General features: G+C 44.3%; 1 protein-coding gene across 1 annotated transcript in view; it reads right to left on the bottom strand.

Moving 5' to 3' along the window:
• The window catches only part of CFAP57 (cilia and flagella associated protein 57), a 73,858-nt gene extending 53,349 nt beyond the window's left edge, over positions 1-20,509 (bottom strand). Inside the window, exons 1-7 of the mRNA XM_055342111.1 lie at positions 20,387-20,509; positions 19,998-20,172; positions 14,950-15,266; positions 13,325-13,611; positions 11,405-11,612; positions 8,187-8,339; positions 426-565 (exon numbers count right to left, since the gene is read on the bottom strand). Of these exons, the coding sequence (XP_055198086.1) occupies positions 426-565; positions 8,187-8,339; positions 11,405-11,612; positions 13,325-13,611; positions 14,950-15,266; positions 19,998-20,154 (1,262 nt within the window). The 5' untranslated portion in view covers positions 20,155-20,172; positions 20,387-20,509. The remainder of the gene's footprint in view (positions 1-425; positions 566-8,186; positions 8,340-11,404; positions 11,613-13,324; positions 13,612-14,949; positions 15,267-19,997; positions 20,173-20,386) is intronic.
• Positions 20,510-20,571: the final 62 nt, after the last annotated feature.

The raw sequence follows: 20,571 nt of genomic DNA on the forward strand, positions 1-20,571 counted from the left end.
CCAAGGGGATAAAGTACTAGGGAGTTAAGGGCGGCTAGAGGCAGTGATAAGGAGAAAGAGATGGAGTAAGTGTTTCCAGAGAGTTCCATGCGGCAGAAAGCACATCTAGTGGGAGGGAGGCAATAGGAAAACTGGAAGAACATAGGAGGTTATATAAAAAGGTGAGATACTGGAGTGCTATCTTTATGTCCCTAGTGTCCAGCATGGTGTCTGACATGTGGTAAGCACTTAATAAAACACAAAGCAATTTTCTAGGCCAAGCACAGAGAAATAGGTAAGTTGACTGACTTGGTTTTTTAAAAAAACCTTTTCCAACTGAAAGCTTCTAAGTAATTACATTTAAAACTCTAATTAAAATAATTCACATGAACAAATCTAACAACTGAAATCTTGCACACTACAGTAGTAAAGCCTTTCATCCTTACTTTGATTCATAATTCCAGATGCGAACGGATCGATCCAGGGAACAGGTGGCAATGAGGGGTTTGCGGATGCACGTAGATAGACCAGTGATGGATGCCGAGTGTAAGGGGTACATCAGATACTCGAAGTGAGCAGGCTCCCCCTGGAGAAATCACACACAGCGAGCTCTGGCACAGTGAGCAGAAGGCAGGCTGTGCACTTCAGCTCTCACTACTACCCAAGAACATTAGTTAGACCGAGTACACAGGAATCAGGCTGTAGCAAGACTGCTTGAACATCATGCATGCTTTCTGATGCCACTATTATTTTAAAACATTATCTTGATGGCAATAAAATATTTTATTCTATACATATACCAGATGTGGGCACATTTCAGTGGATTCCATTTTCTGTTATTTAGGAGTAACACTAGACTAAATACCCTTGTGTGTATGTCTGTGTACCTCTCTGATTACTTCCTTAGATCCTGCAGTGTGAGTGTCCAGGACTAAGCTTTTGAATGTGTAGGCATCCATTTCAAAAGACATCCATCTTTAATAAAGGTGTTACCAGCTCCTGGCAAAGCCACCAAGGTAGTAGGCCACCCCTACCCTTGGAGGTCTTTTTTCAGAATGCCCTTGATAACTTAGATACTGACTGCTTGAGTGATACCACTTCTCCCTTCCTAGGGTCTCAATCCCACTCTTAGGCTTTTTTTTTTTTAAAAAGATTTTGTTTATTAATGAGAGACACACATAGGCAGATGGAGAAGGAGGCTCCATGGAGGGAGCCTGATACGGAACTTGAACCCGGGACTCCGGGATCACCCACCCACCCCCTCCGACCCCGAGCTGAAGGCAGATGCCCAACCACTGAGCCACCCAGGTGTCCCCCACTCTTAGGCTTTAAATTATCCAACAAAGAGTGAACCTACAAAAATTCTAGATGTCTTACCCTTACAGCCTCATAAAGGCAAAACCCCATAACCTCCCACTCACGACTTCACGCTGTGACCCTACGTGTGCTGTGTACCCTCCAGAGCCTGAGTAATAAATTATGCTTCCCAAAGTTCCCTGTTGTTTTTTGCTGAAGTGCTTTCTGCAATCCTAATAAGAAGCAAAAGGTCCAGTCCAGCCATATCACTGGTCCTAGTGGGAGAAATGTCTGGGGGTTTGCTAGAAGTAGCATGGGCCTTGGCAAGTGCCTCAGGCATTCCCAGCCAATAGAATCACTATCAACAGGCTGAGACTGACAAAATGGACACATTTCTAGAAGTGGAATACTGGGGGAAGTGGTAATTCTAAATTCTAAAGGCCTTGATAGGTACCACCAAATTTCTCTTCAGAGAAATGGTGTTGCTCTGCCACCAGCAGCAGTGAGAGCTGGGTGAATGGTTTGAAATGAAAATGTATCCTGTTATACATGTTGTGTAGGCTCCACATGTAATCAGGGGCATTGGAGCTGGGACACCTGAATGAGGAGTGATGGCTGAGAAAGTCAACGAGTTGCATATATTTTAGGTCTATTCACAAGTAAGACAAAGGCTGGGATGGAGATTCCCTCAAATCCTGGCCCTTTTCCACTTATCAACTTATTTGCATCTACTCACCCTTCCCTACTACCACGGAGGAAAGTCTCTGTGCTGAGATCGGGGGATGGGCCCAATTATTTCCATCCTTTTTCATCTCTTCAATCTCCCCGTCTCTACTCGTACATTCCTATCAGCTTTTAAGCACACTCAAGGCTCTCTTATCTTAAAAACAACAGCAGTTCTTTCTTCTGTCTTTTTTCTGCACCTCTGCCTGAGAAGCTGTACAATGATGGAGAATCAGGCAAGCAGGCTTACCGATTTCACTTAGAATTCATGACCATAAACCTCCAATGGATGCAGTAACTCCACCATGTTTTTCAGTAAGTTCACTTTCTAAATCTCTAAGAGATACCAATTTTATATCATTTATTCTCTTTCCAGGTCTTCCAAACCCTCTTGCTCTGACTCTCATTCCCAAAGCTCATCTGACAAACTTACCTCATATTTCCTTGATTTTCTATCTTTATTTTCTTTATTTTATATCTCAGGGGCAGAGTTGTAGACTGTCATACTCAATTCATGTAGAGTCAATTTTTATTTTATGTTTAGTTCATTCCTTTGTTCTTTAATTTTCACTCTTGTTCCCTTGTTATCAAAGGCACCAATGAATGTGTCTCATTTATATCCTTGGATATTTCTATATAGGGCACTGTGCTTCAGATTGCATTCTGTAGTTTTACTTTTTCTCTCAACCATCTGTGTTGTCATATGTATAATCATCACTTCTAACTTAGATTTGGTATTCTGTAGTATACATCCAGCTACTTCACTTCTCTATCACTCCCAGGAATGGACATCCAGGTTGTCTTTAACTCTCCATTACTATGAACATTAAGGTGAACACTTTTGTGCATGTTCTTTGGTGGACTGGCATGATGTAGTTCCTGGTATGAATCCAGGGGCAGACCACTGAATAACAAGATGCATGCATTCTCTACTTGACCAGGAACTACCAGATTGCTCTCTAGAATACCTGTGCCAGTTTACACATCCATCATCATCACATTAGGATTCTCATTTTCCCTTGTTCTCAGAAATCTCTCATGGGATCTGACTTTCTAATTTCTGGTAGTGTGATAAAAATAATTCTTATAAAAAAGCCTCTCTCTTGTGACATGCAGGAAATCATTACCTCACCACTCAAGCCATGCTCTCTGGCTGCTGCGGCCACCCTTGCCCTTGCCTCTGGAGCACATTAAAGATCCCAAACCATGCTAAGCGAAAAGCGAAATAAGTCAATCAGAGAAAGACAACTGTCATATGATCTCACTCATATGTGGAATTTAAGAAACAAAACAGAGGATCATAAGGGAAGGGATGGAAAAATAAAACAAGATGAAATCAGAGAGGGAGACAAACCATAAGAGACTCTTAATCGGAGGAAACAGACTGAGGGCTACTGGAGGGGAGGTGGTCAGAGGATGGGGTAACTGGGTGATGCATATTAAGGAGAGTATATGTGCTGTAATGAGCACTGGGTGTTATATAAGACTGATGAATCACTGACCTCTACCTCTGAAACTAATAATACATTATATGCTAATTGAATTTAAATAATTAGAAAAAGATCCCAAACCATGACTGACTCCAAGCACTTAAATCAATAAAAAAGGAGAAATTGGGACGCCTGGGTGGCTCAGCAGTTTAGAGCATAATCCTAGAGTCCTGGGATTAAGTTCCACATCAGGCTCCCTGCATGGAGCCTGCTTCTCTCTCTGCCTGTGTCTCTGCCTCTCTCTCTGTGTGTGTGTGTCTCTCATGAATAAATAAATAAATAATCTTAAAAAAAAAGGAGAAATCTTTGAATTGAAGGCTGCACTCAATAAGGAAAAGAAAGAAAAGAAGGAGGAGACTGTGAAGAAAGTGATTGTTGCCCTGACTGTGGGGAAAGGTGTCAGTTTTCTCTTTCCAGGTGTGGTGAACTATATGCAAAGACAATCTGGAATTAAAGAAGCTCATGTATCTCTATTTGATGAACTACTTCAAGCTGTCAACAGCTTCGTGAAGGACTGTGAAGATCCCTATCCCCTAATTTGGGCCTTGGCAGTCAGAACCATGGGGTACATCTGGGTGGACAATATTACTCAATATCCCTGTGAACCTCTCTGCAAGTCCTTGAAGGATGAAGATCCCTATGTTTGGAAAACAGCAGCAGCAAGTTTGTGTGGCAAAATTCCATGACACAATGCCCAAATGGTAGAAGATCAGGGAAATCTGGATTCTCTATGAGATCTCATACAGATTCAAACCCAATGGTGGTGGCTAATGCTATAGTAGCATTATCTGAAATCAGCGAATCTTACCTAAACAGCAACCTGCTTGATCTGAACCAAGAGAACATCATTAAGCTGCTGACAACCCCAGATGAGTGTACTGAATGGGGCCAGATTTTCATCTTGGACTACCTAATTACAACCCTAAAGATGACTGGCACGTTAGAGCATCTGTGGGCATGTAACTCCTTGGCTATCTCCTGCCAGTTCAGCATTGGTGCTTTCAGTTAATGAAGTTTCTAGGGTTGTCACCCAAGGACTCTGACTACTGTAATATCCTACTGAAAAAGTTGGCCCTAAAAAAGAAAAAAAAAGTTGGCCCTTTTACTTGTCACTTTGTTGTCTGAGGAGCCAGAGGTGTAACCCTGAGGCAACTTCAGCCACTTCACCCAACTCAATGTGCTTTTTGTAGGAGAGAGCAAAGCAAAGTTGCCAGATCTTCCTTGCAACATGGAAGGATATTCCCAACGAAAACCTCAGTTTTAGATTAAGGAATGTCATTAAAATACTGACACTGGCAAGTTGCAAAACAATAATGTTACATTATTGCCAAGAGGAATGTAGAAGGGCAGGACATGCTGTACCAATCCCTGAAGCTCACTGATAGCATTTGGATGTTAGCTGAGCTATCCAGCCAGGAAACCAAAGTTACATGCTATCATTGAAGTGCAGAGCTCCTGAAGTCTCAGTACATCTACAACAGCATTTTGAAAAGCTAATAGACTAGACTGGTCCAGTGCCATCCGGCCACCCTGTGATTGGTGCAAGCCAAGAACTCTAAACTGGAAGAAATTGTATTGCTATGTAGAATCTGAACCCAAACACACTGAGGCTGCCCACCAAGGTAGTGACGAGTCTAACCTGTGCTAACATTAGGGCACAACCTGTTGGATAATTTTAGCTTCCTGTGAACATTTGTAACCTCTGCTTCAATTACTTCCCACCTCTTGCCACCTGCTGCTGCTATTCAATTGTCCTTACTTATGAGTTTCTCCATACGCCAATGGCTGATATTTTGGAGTATAGTTTGATATTTTGTAATTGAAGGCTCATTTCAAAAGCAGAAAAAGACAAAAAAATATTGAAGGAAAAGTGTCACTGAAAAGAAAAGAAAGATCTCAGACTTGTTTTAATTTGCATTTTTCTGCACCAGGTAACAGAAGTTCTTTGTGAGAGTGACCAGATATTGGATTTAACATACAAAGACTCCATAGCAGCCATTACAGATTAGAGAAGTAAAGAAACTTCTGATAACAATGTCCCATCAAATAGGGAACATCAAAAAGAGACAAAAATTGCTTAAAAAAATAGAAATTCATGGGGCACATGGATGACTCAACTCAGTTAAACGTTTCACTCTTGGTTTTAGTTCAGGTGATGATCTCAGTTGTGAGATCAAGCCCCAAGTCAGGCTCCACGCTGGAGCCTGCTTAAGATTCTCTCCCTCTCCCTCTGCCCCTTCTTCCCTCCCACCTCCGCTCATGTACACTGTCTCTCCCATTCTGTCTCTCTCAAAAATAAATAAATAAATAAATAAATAAATAAATAAATAAATAAATAAATAAATTTTGGAGGTGAAAAGTACAATAACAGGAGTGAAAAATCCACTAAAGGGACTCAAAAGTAGATCTGAATTAACAGAAGAAAGAATTAGAGAAGTTAATGACATACAAGAGGATTATGCAATTTGAAAAACAGAAAGAAAAAAGAAAGAAGAAAAATGAACAGAACTGCAGATAAATGTGGGGCAACATTAAGCATACCAACATATGTACAATGGGAGTACCAGAGGGGAGGAGAGAGAGAAAGGAGCAGAAAAATATTTGAATAAATAATGGCTGTAAATTTCCCAACGGTACTGAAAAATACTGTACACATCCAGGAAGCTGAATGAACTCCAAGAAAGATAAACACAAAGAGATCCACAGATACATAATGGTAAAAATATAAAAAACTGAAGACAAAAAAAATTGAAAGCACCAAGAGCAAAATGATTGATCAAGTTGAAAGCAAATGACCCAAGAGAGCAATTTGAACTCACCAAAACCCACAAAGAACACCAATAAAGGCATCACGTCATTATAAAAAATAAGATAAACACATATTTCATCCCCACTCTTCTTTAACCTTACTGAAAAAGCTACTGTATAAAACAATATGTATATTATGCATTGTTGGGTGCATGGAAATGTATTTGCCAATAATAGCACAAAGATGGTAGGAGGAAGCAAATTGTATTGGGCTAAGGAAGTGACTTCTTTTTTAAAAAAATATTTTATTTATTTATTCATGAGAGACACACAGAGAGAGGCAGAGACATAGACAGAGGGAGAAGCAGGCTCCATGCAGGGAGCCTGATGTGGGACTCAATCCTGGGTCTCCAGGATCACACCCTGGGCCAAAGGCAGGCCCTCAACCACTGAGCCACTCAGGGATCCCCTAAGGAAGTGATTTCAGGTAGTGATTCAAATCCACAGGGACAAACAAAAAGAACCAGAAGCAATGAAAATGTTCTAAAATTGTGGTGGTAATGGTTGCACACCTTGCTGAATACACTCAAGACCACTGAATTGCATACTTTAAATATGTGAATTGTATGGCATGTGAATAAATACCAGTATATATTCAATAAAATTCTTATTTTAAAATATAGATATAGTGAAATGAAGGCGCATCTGCACCCCAATCTTCCTAGCAGCAATGTCCACAGTAGCCAAACTGTGGAAAGAGCCAAGATGTCCTTCTACAGATGGACGAAGAAGATGTTGTGTACACAATGGAATATTATTCAGGCATCAGAAAGGATGAATATCTAGCATTCACATCAACATGGATGGAACTGGAGGGTATTACACAAAGTGAAATAAGTCAATTGGAGAAAAACAATTATATGGTTTCACTCATATGTGGAATATAAGAAATAGAGCAGAGGACCGTAAGGGAAAGAGGGGAAACTAGATGGGTCTTAAAAAAATCAGAGAGGAGGTGGGCACTTGATGGGATGAGCACTGGGTGTTATTCTATATGTTTGCAAATTGAACACCAATAAAAAATAAATTTATAATAAAAAAAATTAGAGAGGGAGACAAACCATGAGAGACTCTTAACTCTGGGAAGCAAACTGAAGGTTGCTGAAGAGGAGGTGGGTGGGGGATGAGGTAACTGGGTGACGGGCATTAAGGAAAGCTCATGATGTGACGAGCATTGGGTGTTACAAGCAACTGATGAATTACTGAAAACTACATCTGAAACTAATGATGTACTGTATGTCGACTAACTGAATTTAAACTTAAAAAAACTATCATTTAAAAGAAACCACCATTACTGAGAAAGACACGTTAACATCTCTTACTATGATTGTAGATGGTCTATTTTCCTTGCTGTTCTGTCAAATTTTGCCTCATATATTTGGAGTGCACGCTATCAGGTACATACAGTTTTAAGACCGCAATATCTTCTTGATGCAGTGAACCTTTTAGAAGTTCAAAGTGATTCTTTTTAATAGTGGTGGGGTTTTTTTGTTTTTGTTTTTTTTTGCTGCAATGTCTTCAGTGTATTCATGCTATCTTTCCTTGTTATTTAAGAACAAAAAAGGAAAAACACACTTCTTGATTTACATACGTCTTTGTGCACACGAGCATATGTCTTTGTGCAACGTCTATGGTAGGTTGAAGTCTCTTAAGTGCAACTGCAGGGTTAAAGGAGATGTACCATTTAAACCTGACAGACAACTGCAGCGTGTCCCCCAAGGAGGCTGCAGCCAACCGCCATCCCACCGAGGAGAGCAGAGTGCTTCTACAGCGAAATCTTAAGATTAGAGTTTCATTTGCTCTTATGAAAGGGCTGAATGAGCCATGCTCAGCAAATTTAGAGTAAGACTTGGCCCCCAGGGTAGCCAGTCGTTGCTGGGGAAGACTTACCTTGCTGATCTCTGTCAGGGACATGGTGATGCTGTAGAGTTGGTTCTTGCTGGTGCTGGCAATCAGGATTTCCTCTGAGGGACTGAAGCACATGCAGAGGATGTCCTGTTTGTCAGACTGACTTGGCTCGTTGCTCTGCGGGTCCAGAGGAATCTGCCCAAGAGGCAAGGCAGCTCTTAGTGATGTCCCCATGTTGTCAGTTGGTGCGTCCCGGGGCTTTCAGAGTTCTTGCGGATACTTTTAGCTTGCAGACTCCCAGACCAGTATGGTTGCAAGGATCCTCCTCGGATGGGGAGAAGGGAGGGTCCTGAGTCCCTGTGTGTCACCCTTCAGTGATCAGCGGCTGACCGAGAGACAGCAGCATGTGTAAAAATGATCACTCTCCACATCTCGGTTTGAGGTTCCCCCTGAAGATGAGTGTTGGTTTAAACCCCATTCCTGCCCATCTGTCAGAATCCCAGTGCGGGAGCCACCTCATCAAGTGCAGCAATGCGCACTTCGGGCCAGCAGAGGGGAAGGTCGCAGTCCCTCTTCCAAATGGGGAGGTGACAGGGCAGGGAAAAGAGAAGGGGTCATACAGAAGCCCAGCCTGTCATCTCTGGGAGGGCCTGGACTTCTCAAGTCAACATGATAATGTTATATCCCCTCCTCCCCACCCCAGTGCTCTTCGTCTGCTGACAACCAGACTTCCTGAAAGGCTGGCCCGCACATACCACCCACTTTCTTCCACCCCTTTGGTTCTTAATTCCTCCTACTGTATCACTTATTGAAATGTCCTCACCAACCTTAGAAATTTCCTTATCACCAGTCAGAGGCTCCTGCTCAATCCTCGCCTTCTTGACCTTCCTAGATCCTGTAGTGGTGATGGCAGTACCTGCCTCCCAGGGACCAGGACACTAGGCTCTCAGTTTCTCCCCTCGGCCTGGAGGTCTGTCTTCCTGTACACCTGCTCCTCCTTCTTCCCATTGTCAACCCCCTGGCTCTGCAAGGACGGTGAGGGCTCTGGGAGGGAGAAGCGTCCTGCCTCGCCCTGCCTCACCCTGCCCTGGGCCGGGTGGGCCCCCACAGCGCCCCAATGTGCTTGCCAGGGAGCTGCCCTCTGCTCCACATTCATCACACTGTGTAAAGTAGGATGGGGAAGCCACAGGCCAAGGACCCTGTCAGTGTCCCAGGGCCTGGCACAGTGCCTAGCGCAGCGTACTGCTCAAAGAGGAAGCACTGCCTTGCTCTTCTCTTCAGAGACAGTGAGGTCCTTGGGGAAGTGGCCGTGGCTGATTTAGCTATCTCAGCATCCAGCATGGGGCCTGGGCCGTGGTAGGCACGCAACAGCCGTTTGTTAGATGAGAAGTGAATGGTCACCACTTCTCAGCCTCTGCCGGGTCCTCATTCTGTCTCAGACTCTACACTAGGAAACGCGAGATTTTGTCCTCAGTCCTCTTTTTCTCTGTCTCTATGTTTTATCTGTCAGTGATTTTGCCTAATACGAGGGTTTCGACAAAAGCAACAGCAGTGAATGTAATCACAATGATAAATCCTTAAAATTGTAAAAACAGAGCATCAGCTCTGTGCCAGACACCAGCTAAGGACTGTGTGTGTGTGTCTGTGTGTACGTATTGATCTCACTCCCAAAGTCTAACCCACATTTCCAGCTGATCCACTTTACTCCAGTGTCTGGCCAAATGTCAACTTCCTCAGGGAGGCCTCCCCGAGCCACTGTCTCTAGAACAGAACCCCTCTCACTCCCTGTCCTTTTCCTGGCCTTCTCTTCTTCACAGCGTTGATCCCCGGGGGTCAATCAGTTAATATTTGTTTGTTTGCCTGTTGACTGTGTTCTTTGGACAGGATTTTTAATGTGCCTGCTTCCCTACCGCATCCCCAGCCCCCAGCATAGAACCTGGCACCTGGTAAACCCTCAGTGTATATTTGCGAAGTGAATAAGCAAACAAAAGAATGAATTGCTTTGAAAGCAGGCAGTGTAAATTCATAATAATTCCCCTTGGTTCCCATTCGCCTTGCTCTTACCCCCGATTTTCCTACCCCTGGCATCTTTTCCCCAGGCATCCAGTCCCAAAGCTGAGGCATCATCTCTGAGAGCTCCTTATCTCCAGCTGTCCATGTTTACTCAGGGCAAGTTCTACAGGCATAATCTCCACAAAGCTCTTTCCCTTCCCACCTTCCCTGCCATTCACTGCCGTCAGGAGACCTCACCACTTCTTGGCCTGAGTGACAAAGTCGCTTAACTGATTCCTAAGCATGGCAATAGTACTTGCTGTCACGGGTGGAGCACCAAGCACAGCACACATGATTCACACAGGTCTGGTTCATCCTTTTGATAACCACCAGGGATGGGCTACTTTCTCAGTGAAGAAAGAGAGGTTGTGCTGGATTCAGCAACGCATCTCGAGTCACTCTGCCAATAAGGGCAGAATCAAGCCTGGCTCTTGCAGTGTTTGTTGCCGCCGCACATCTATTGCCTCCAAATACCCCCCCCCCCCCACTACACACCATAGGCAGATTGCTTTTCCTAAGTGTAATGCTTCTCCACTCAAAAACAGGCCATCTGAATCATACACATGCTCCCCCAGGCTGGCATTGGAGATCCTTCACCGGCCTCAGCTCCCATCTTGCTCTTTCGAGTGATTTCAGTTCCTCTCCCCCGGGGGGGGAGCAGAGTATCTCCCAGATACACCACCTGCTCCTCATCCATGGTGCCTCTGCTTTACCTGTTCCTCCCACCTGCAATTCCTAACCTGTTCCCTCCTGTCAATCGTTACCCTTCCTCTAGGGCCCTACCCTAAAGATAACCACCAAACACCCAGAGCCCACCTGGATCTTCCCCAAGCACAGACGATCTCTCTTCATAGCAGTTTGTATCCCTGATTCCACAAACATTTGCTGAATGCTTCCTATGTGCCAGTATATGCTTGACATTAAATATCAGTATATGTCATAATACAATTTTTTACGGGAGCGCTAAGCCTCAAAGAGAAAATCTAATTTGCCAGAGTTCTCTTCCAGAATTCAAATCCAGATCCTCCCAATTTTAAACCCCACTCTGGCCACCCCGTCCTAAAACTCCCCATGGCACAAATGGCTCAAGTCCTCGTTTCCACTCAGCACAACAGCTCTCTCCTCCCAGCAAACTCCCCGACAGTGCTCTGCTGCTGGAGAACACGTGCCAGGAGGACCCCAGTTCTGCTTCTTCCTCCCCTCCTTACCCGAATTTCCCTGCTCTCCTGGTAAAAATCCTTCTCTTCCATCTTCTCAAACAGCAAAACTCTCCCTGGCCCAGCGGAACAGGCAAATCCCTTTGAATAGGCTGCGATGGCGAACACCTGGGGTAAGACCAGCTGGCTGTGGCCACTGGCCAATATGACCTGTTCATAGGAAGGGACCGGGGAACTGATGGTTGGAAATTCAATCAGGCTGGAAAGAGAAAATAGCATATAAAGTTTATGGAGACAATCCCAACGAGGTGAGTCCAGCTAGGGATGAGAAAGAAGGGCTGGCTGTCTTTGGGGGTGGGAGAAATCGCCCACTGTGAGCCCGAGCCAAAATGCTACCCTTGGGCCTTGGACTGGTACACAAACTCCAAGGAGAGATTCACCACCCTGTGCAGTCACTATTATTACTGTGGTTGTTGTTTGCATTGTCATCCTCCTTTTGTTTAAGAAAAAGTGCCTCAGATAGTTTTCTGAGATATGCAACAGGTAAGTGGGAGGGCTGAGATTTGAATCCAAGGTTCCATTTCCTTCCTTCCTCCCTTTCTTCTTTCCCTCCTTCCTCCCACATAACAAATATTTATTGGAATTACACTGTGTAAACAACTCTGTGAAACAATAGAAGTTAGATTGGCACAGTTTCTGCCCTCAGAAGCTTAGAGTCTAGGGGACAAATGCTAAGGACAGTTAGGGAGCAGGTGGGTGGGATGGGAGCAGCCAGTCAGTGGTAACAGGGTTTCAGAGGACAGTTACAGAAGAGGTATACCCATCTGAGATGAGCAGAGGCTGAGAGCCCCCAGCTGATCTGATGAACAAACATGAGTACGTCGGTATGTGAATGTGTCCAGAGGAGTGGGGTAGGAGGAACTACCTGTGATCAAGCCCAGAAGCAAGAGTCTGAGAGACATGTGTGGGAGATAGAGGCAGGAGCCAATGCTCCAGATGTAAAGATGGGTCAAAGCAGCAGGGATATGTGGGCCAAGTTCAGGAATCTGGGCTTTATTCTTAGAGCACTGGACCCGCTTCAGGATTAGGAACACAGCAAACTGGAGGGCAGAGGGACTCATCAAGAACCTCCTAATAGAATCATGAGCGGAAATGGAGAGGTCATGGCTGTGGGGGACGGTGAAAAATGAACTGGAAGTTACCAAGAAAGAAGGATCTACCATATGCCATGTGCTGGAGGGCTGAGGCTCCAGGCCAGGCAGACAGGGCTACGATCTTGGGTGAGTCACTTAACCTATTTGAGCCTCACTGTTCTGTCTATAAAATGGGCATGATGATAATATATACCATATAGGGAAAGACTCAAATGAGAATACATATGAAGTGCTTAACGCAGTATCTAGGACATACGATGGCACATTTTAATATGTGTGAGATATGACTATTATTGACCATAGTAGAGGTAAACTTGACCTGAGCCCCCACTTTGCCCCATAGGCTTTTGTCAGATTTACCTACAACTTCCCTGCACTTCTTTGTGGTTCTTTGTGGGTCTGCTGGCTCCTTCCAAATTGTGAGGTCCTTGAGGACCCATGTCCCCAGCATCTAGCAAGGTGCCTTGCACACTGCAAGAGCTTGGTGGCCAGTAATTGAATTGAATCTGAAAATTAGGCAGCCACTAGAAAATGTGTGTTTGAAAATCTGCAGTTTTGAAGACCGGTCAAGCTGAAGTGCCTAAAAAATGAGATTACATATATAAATAAAAAGAAATGTATCTAGGCTGGGGTCATAGGTGTCAAATTTGTGCGTAAATATAGACGAACATGAGAAAGGCAGAGGGAAGGTGAAAAGAGTCGATTTTAAGGTCAAGGGGTTCTGAGTGGCTGTAAAAAAAATATGGTTTCTGGTATAATGCTATTGGGATGATGAGCATATTTTCACAAGAGCACCAGTGCAGAGGGATGTCATTACCTCTCCGATTCCTGGATCTTCTCCAGGTTCTTGGTCTCGCTGGTGGGCTCCTTGACCATTATACTTGTCTCCCAGCGTTGGTCTCCAGATTCAAAAAGGAAGAGCCTGCCTGTATCAGTGCCGACAATGATCTTGTCCTCAGACACCCAGGTGTGGGCTAGATAGTTTTGGGGTTCTCCCCTCTGAAAATTGGTTTGCTTCAGAGTTCCCTCGGCAAAACGGAGCAGCTTAAACATCCCATTTCCAGTGACACAAACCTGAGTGTTATCCTGGGGATTGAAGCTCACCTGTAAAATATGAAAGGATAAAACTAATCTTGATGGAATTACTTCTCATTCTATGAATGAATATTTATTTCAGGTAGCTCAGCATATCCTTTAAACATCACTAAGTCATGATAAATTTTGATACCATATTTGATAAGAGCACAGATTCACTATATTTGTAGGACCCACGCATCATAAGCTAGGAAACCTACAGAAATCATTTTACAAAGGCCAAAAAGAGGATAAGCAGGTCTCGACAAAATGGAATGAAGGCTCAGCTGCAAAAGGAGGGTTTATGTGCCCTGTCCAGGGGAAAAGGGACCACATCAGTGAGAGCTACACAGTCTCATCAACTGGGATGGACAGTAATGGCAGTCAACCTACTAGATGGTGAGCAACTGACAGGCTATAGTTTCTTCATTTCTGTATTCCTGAGGCTGGATTCATAGTAGGCACCGGGTAAGTGTTTACTGAATCTATTGGAGAGGATGTACTCTACTCTGAATAGGGATGCTGGACCCGACCTCGCCAAGGTGAAATAATCTTCCAGTTCTCTCTGCTTTTGATCTGAGTCTGTGGCCACCAAGTATGCTCTGATTACTAGTTTCACCTCCCAGGTTCTCGATCACTAGGGAACCAGATAAATGATACGAGCGTTCTGGTTGTCACCTGCTGGGTTATTCACCAGCCTCTGGTGAGAATAAGGGAATCCATTCCTGGGACACTGACTGGCTAATATCTTTGAACATGAGCCCATCTGAGTCCTTGAACTTGTAGAGCTGAGTGCCAGATCCTAGCCTGGGGTGACTGCACCAAGATAAAACCTCTTTGGGACCCACTGCCTAAGCAGTCACCCAGCCTTCCCATAGGTCCTCTTCATTTTGCTCTCAACCCAGGATGGAAAGTTCCATTCCCCACTTAACTGCAATTTCATGGGCCTGTTCCTCAAGACCTACCACTTCGCATTACATTCCTGAAATCTTCCCACTGCCCAGCAGTGCTGCTAGGAAGAGGCCAGGACCAGCAAGGCGAAGTGAGTTCTCAATCCATCTCGGGGCCCGACCTGGGAAAGCAGTTCTGGGCCAGAGGAAAGAAGACAGGCACTGCAGGCGGGGACTTCTGTCCCTGCCACTCACACTACCTGTGTGATCCTGGGTGAGTGGCTTAATCTCTTGGAGCCTCAGTTCTCTCATCTATAAAAGTAGGATAATAATTATACAGAACACATATGGTTGTTGAGAGACTAAATTTTAAAATGCACATTAAGAAATCAGCACTGTTCCTGGCACATGGAAAGCATTCAATAAAGCTCTTCTTAGGTTTTATAACTTGCACGATACTTGTTATGCTGGGAGGTACCTGGTAGACAGCATTGTTCTGAGAGTCGGTTCTAACAATAGCCATTACTTTCTGTTTTTCCCACAGCCAATAAACAAGGTTTGACTCTGGAGGTGATGTCTGAGCCAACAGGTATTTGGAGTCCGGAGAAAAAGCCATGCTAATAAATCTCTGTACGGGAAAGTCAAAATTATTAAGGACTTTGCGCTTCCGGCAAGGGATGGATGACAGTTCATAAATGGTGATGACGGGTTTCTCTTGCACAATCTCGGAGATAGCAAGGTATCGCCGATTGGGACTGATGGACAAGGCCAGCATGCCCTGACTCTTGTCTGAGCCTGCGAACAGAGGTAAAGGGGGATAATGAGGGCAGATCATGCTTTCATCATGATTCAACATGAACCAGGCACAGTGGTGGCAGGTTTGACACATGAGAGGAAGGCACAGAAATGGTTAAATGTCAATCCTGGCAGTTCCGTGGTACCACTGTGTCCGGGGTATTTGGAAAATGATGAGAATGGGTACCTCACTGCGGCTGAGGTGGGAGGAGAAGTCAGGGAATGATGCTAGGAGGACAAGGTGGATTGGGGTGGGGGTGTGCAGGTGGCAGGTGGGGGTGGGGGTGGGCAGGTGGGCAGAGCAAAGGTGTGGATGTGAGGAAGGGTACAGGATGGCGGAGAACCACAAACAGTGGGGTATGGCTGGAGAATCGCATGTGAGCCAGGGGAAACCAAAGCTGGGTTTAGAGGGGTAGGATAGGGAGGCCTTTATGCTCTGCACAGCCGGCACTCAATACTCCTCTACTTTTGAGGCCGAGAGGCCAACTACTGGCATCCTCAGGCTCTCTCGCAGTTAGGTCATCTATGTGACACTCAGGTTATGAGAGCCACAGACATCTGCTGGACTGACCTTAGGGTAAAGCTTGTGCTTTCTCAAAAACCAGAGATGGATGCAGGCTACCCCTAATTCTCCTGGAATATGTTGGTGATAACTGGTGACAGAGTAGTCATCTTGCAAACACGAGGTAACAAGCATGAGAATAAAAGCTGTGGTCTAGAAAGCAGAGGCTGAGGCAGAGATTAAGCTTTAATACTTTATTGGGGAGATAAAATCAGGCCCATGTTATGATTTTCATGGGCCCCTTCTTCCATTAGTGGTAAAAATTAATAAAATGCTTTAAAAATGAGTAAAATTATATTTTATGACTGCATTGGTATAAAGAAGGATATAATGCCAACTTGACTTATTATTATTATATTCATTTTCCTGGGTCTCTAAATGCATCACTCTATGCATAGGCTCTATGCTTCCCATGTCTTGTGAATAAACTGGCCCGGTTTCAGCACAGGGTAAGAGAGGGTGAGTGAGGCAGGGGGGATGTGCTAGCAAGTGATGCCACGGGCTCTGTGCTGTGCTCCAAAATGAGCTGCAGCAAGTCTGGCCAGCAGCAGGACCTCTCTGGAAGGGCTGCACAGAGTCAGTGTGCCTCAGCAAAGAACCCAGGTTTGGGGTCACTGGAAGCCTTGCAAGAGAGTTTGGATTTTACCATGAAAACAAATGACTGTCACAGAAAAACTTTTGGAAGGGTTGGATGTGTGTTGTAGAAAGAACCCTCTGGCAATTGTGTGGGAGACAGTTCTGGATGGAGGGACACCAGAGGGGGGAGGGGCAGATTATTTCAAAAACAGGATGGTAGTGACAAGCAATATGACAGCTGGGATGGGAGATTAGAGAAATCTTAAGTCAGACAGTTGGTGGCCTGGGTGTGGCAGGGAAAGGGAGAAATGTGCTATGACTGACATCTGGTGACGAGGAGAAGGGGTGACAGCTGGGAAAGAACACAGAGAGGGAGTTAGGGGTCATGGTGAGGATAATGTTCACTGATTTTTTGCTGAAAATAGCCCATCCATTCATCCAAGGATTTTACTTTTATTCATGTTCTTAGGGTTGCTAGTTTTTTTTTTCCTACTTCATTTTTTTTAACCCTAAAGTCTTTACTTCATCTTGGGTTCGGGATGGTAAAAGGTATGAAACGAAGATTTAAGTTGATTCTCATTTCTCAAATACCTAACTAGTTGTCCCAGCACAGATTCCTAATGCCACCCTTTATGATATATCAAATTCACTTACATACACAAATATAGGTACCTGGGTTTCTGAGATATTTATACCAGCACCACATTATTTTTGTAATCATCGTTTTATCACGTATTTCACAATCTGGCGAGGGAGGGCCTTCAGGGAAGAGAGGGAGCGAAAAGGAAAGCACAAATTCCATTCTGGATATATTGTGTGGGAGCTACACACTGCGGGACATTTAGGCAAAGAGGCCTAGCAGACAGTTTATGTGATTCTAAAGCTCGGGGACAGGTTGGGACTGAAAATACAGATTTGAGGTAAGAGTCACACTGGGGAGTTGAAACTGAGCAGAAATGAGATTGCCTCCAAGAGGGAAAGGAAAGCTTCTCCCTCCTTCCTTTTGTGCTTTCGCGCCAGGGCGGTACCTGGCATAGCATTGGTCCTCCTCATTTCCGAGTTCTGCTCCACTGATAATGGACTCTTTCTTTCTTGAAATATATTTCCCTCTTGTGTGGACCTCCTCTAATCTTTTTGGTTACTCCTTCAAAGACTCTTGTGCTGGCTCTTCCTCAGTTCCCCAGCACTAAACGTAGGAGTGCTCCAGAGTTCACTCTTTAGGCTTCTTCTGTTTTATAAATACATTCACTCCCTAAGGGAATCTCTGACATTTGAATGACTTTGTATTTCATCTCTGTGTGGATGACCCTCAAATTTCTATCACCAGCCTGGACCTCTCTCCCTTGTATCCAGATCCAAAATCAATCAAACTGCTCACTTAAGATCTCCATTGCCTACCTAGTGGGCATCCCAATCTTACTATGCCGAGAACTAACCTCCTCATGCTCCCCACAAAACCTGCTCCTACTTCAGTCTTTTCTATCACTATCCCTACAGCCTGCCACTACCCCCACTCCAAGCCAACGTCTTCTCTTACCTGGTCTCCTACTTCCTCCCTTGCCCCTCCTTAAATCTATTCTCTATACAGTAGCCAAAGAGCCTGTTGAAACATAAGTTAGATCTTGTTACTCTGCTCAGAAGCCCCCCATGGCTTCCCACTTCATCAGACTACCACAGCCTTTGACCTACAAAACCCTGGTACTGCCCCATCTGGCCTCCCTCTCCCCACTCTTCCATTCACTCCACTCCAGCCACACTGACCTCCTTGCACACACTAAGCACCTTCCTAACTCAGAGCCTATCACCAAAGGCAAAAGTATAAAGCATAAAAGGAGAATATATTAATAATCTTGGGTTAGGGAAAAAAGGAAAAGGCTGATAAATTTCACTTCAATAAAACTAAGTATTTCTGTTCATCAAGATACCATAAAGAAGGAGAAAACACAAGTCCCAAACTGGAAAGAATTCTATAGAGAATATATAAAGTGTACATAAATCAATAATAAAATTACAAAAAAATAAATAAAAAGAAAAGAAAAATGGATAGAAGACTGGAACAAGGCATTCACACAAGACTAAGTAGGAACAGCTTATAAACGTGAAAACCTATTCATCCTCACTAGTAATGGAAAAATGCACACTAAAACTACATTGAGATACTCTTTCTCAACAATTAGCTTAGCAAAAAATTAAGAAGCTTGACAATGCTAAGGGTTGAAGAGGTTGGAAAGGAATGGTAACTCTCATGCAGTCCCTAGAAGTGTAAATTGGCACTACCACATTACCCAGTAATTTTAGTCCTGGCGGTGTGCCCTGCACAAGTGGATGAGCACATACCAATGCAAGAAACTTTATAGTGGCATGCTTTGTAATAGCAAAAAACTGTTGTTTCCCAAATGTCCATCCACACTAGAATGGATAAATATATTTGAGATGTTTGATTCATATGATAGAATACTATATAGCAATAAAATAACTCAGTTAATATGTATTAAGATGTATGACTCTCAAAAGCATGATGTTGAACAAGAGGCAAGTGGCATATGTACAACTATGATTACATTTATATAAAGTTGGTAAGTAGCAAAGACAAAACTATCACTTATATAAGGCCACACATAAGTGTGGTAAAACTATATAAAGAATAAAGGAGTAATTACAATATCTGGGATGGGGTGTGAATATGCATGTGTGAGAACGAAATCAGGGAGAAACACTGGAATTGGCCATGTTCTATTTCCTACCCTGTGTGGTGGGTTCACAGACCTACATTTTATTATGGTTTTTTAGATATTACATATTTCTAGTGAATGCTCTTTTGTATGCATATGTCATGATGAAACATTTTGAATGCAACAAAGACTGGAAAAAGAGTGATTAAGTTGTGGAAATTGTGTATAACATTAAAAGGATCGGTGTGAACAAATGTTAACACTATACAGATGGTTATTTGTGACTGGTGATAAAATCTCCAGGGTCTTCATCATACATGGATTCAAAAGGTACTGTAATGAAGTTAATGATCTCTGGAAAAAACTGTATTTAGACAATTCAAAAAGTGGTCCTGCTGATGACAAAGACAATGAAAAGAGACTCTAAAATATTTTTTTTTCAAATGAGTGGGAAATATGAGAAAGGGAGACAGAACATGAGAGACTCCTAACTCTGGGAAATGAACTAGGGGTGGTAGAAAGGGAGGTGGGTGGGGGGTGGGGGTGACTGGATGACAGGCACTGAAGGGGGCACTTGATGGGATGAGCACTGGGTGTTATTCTATATGTTGGCAAATTGAACACCAATAAAAAATAGATTAGAAAAATAAAATATTTTTTTTCACTAAATCACAGTGGAAAAAAACTACTTTTAAATTAACATTATTTTACAGTGATTTTCACTATGTGTGTGTGATTACTCTGTATGCCAAACAATGCAGGTAGACAGGTACTCCGTCTACATTCATAAAACTATACCCACATTTAAGTTGGTGAAAAATATCTTCCTTTCAATAACCTTGTTGGGATTAGGAGATTTTATATATAGGGGGTTATATTTGGTACGTACAGTTAACGTGTCAGGATGGAAAGGGTTTTTACCTGGAATGAGTTTTTGCCACTTCTGATCCATGTTGTACTTCACACAGTAATTTCCTGAAGGAAATATAATGATCTGTTCATCGAAGAAGAAGATATTGTTGGCCACGTGGGCTCGAAGACCAAAAACGTGCAGCGACTGAGCCACCACGGTCGACATGGTACCAGGCACGGGGTTCTGCTGAACGTCCAGCGCGGAGGGTGAGCCTGGAGGTACGCGTCGCCCCGCCCCGGCCCCGCCCCGGCCCCGCCCCCGGCCCCGCCCACACCCGATCGCGTCCTGCCCCTGGCCCCGCCCACACCCGATGCCCCGCCCCGGAGCCCACCTCCGCTTCCCCCCACTCCTCCCCAGCGCAGTCCTCAGCCCCTCTCGCGGCGGCCGCGTCTCCTACTTCTCCTCTCTCCTCAGCTCCCTCGTGGCTGCTCGCTTCTCCGGACGGCCCCCGGCTACGGGCGCCCCCTTTCGCTCCTTCCCTCCGGGTCACCAGACTACTGGGGTATCCAGCGGTAGAACCGAACCCCCAACAGTTCCCGGGCAGTCTCGGACGCCTGAGCGGTTCCTATAGCAACGGCAAAC

This window comes from Nyctereutes procyonoides, unplaced genomic scaffold (assembly GCF_905146905.1).
Source record: "Nyctereutes procyonoides isolate TBG_1078 unplaced genomic scaffold, NYPRO_anot_genome, whole genome shotgun sequence".
NCBI lineage: Eukaryota > Metazoa > Chordata > Mammalia > Carnivora > Canidae > Nyctereutes > Nyctereutes procyonoides.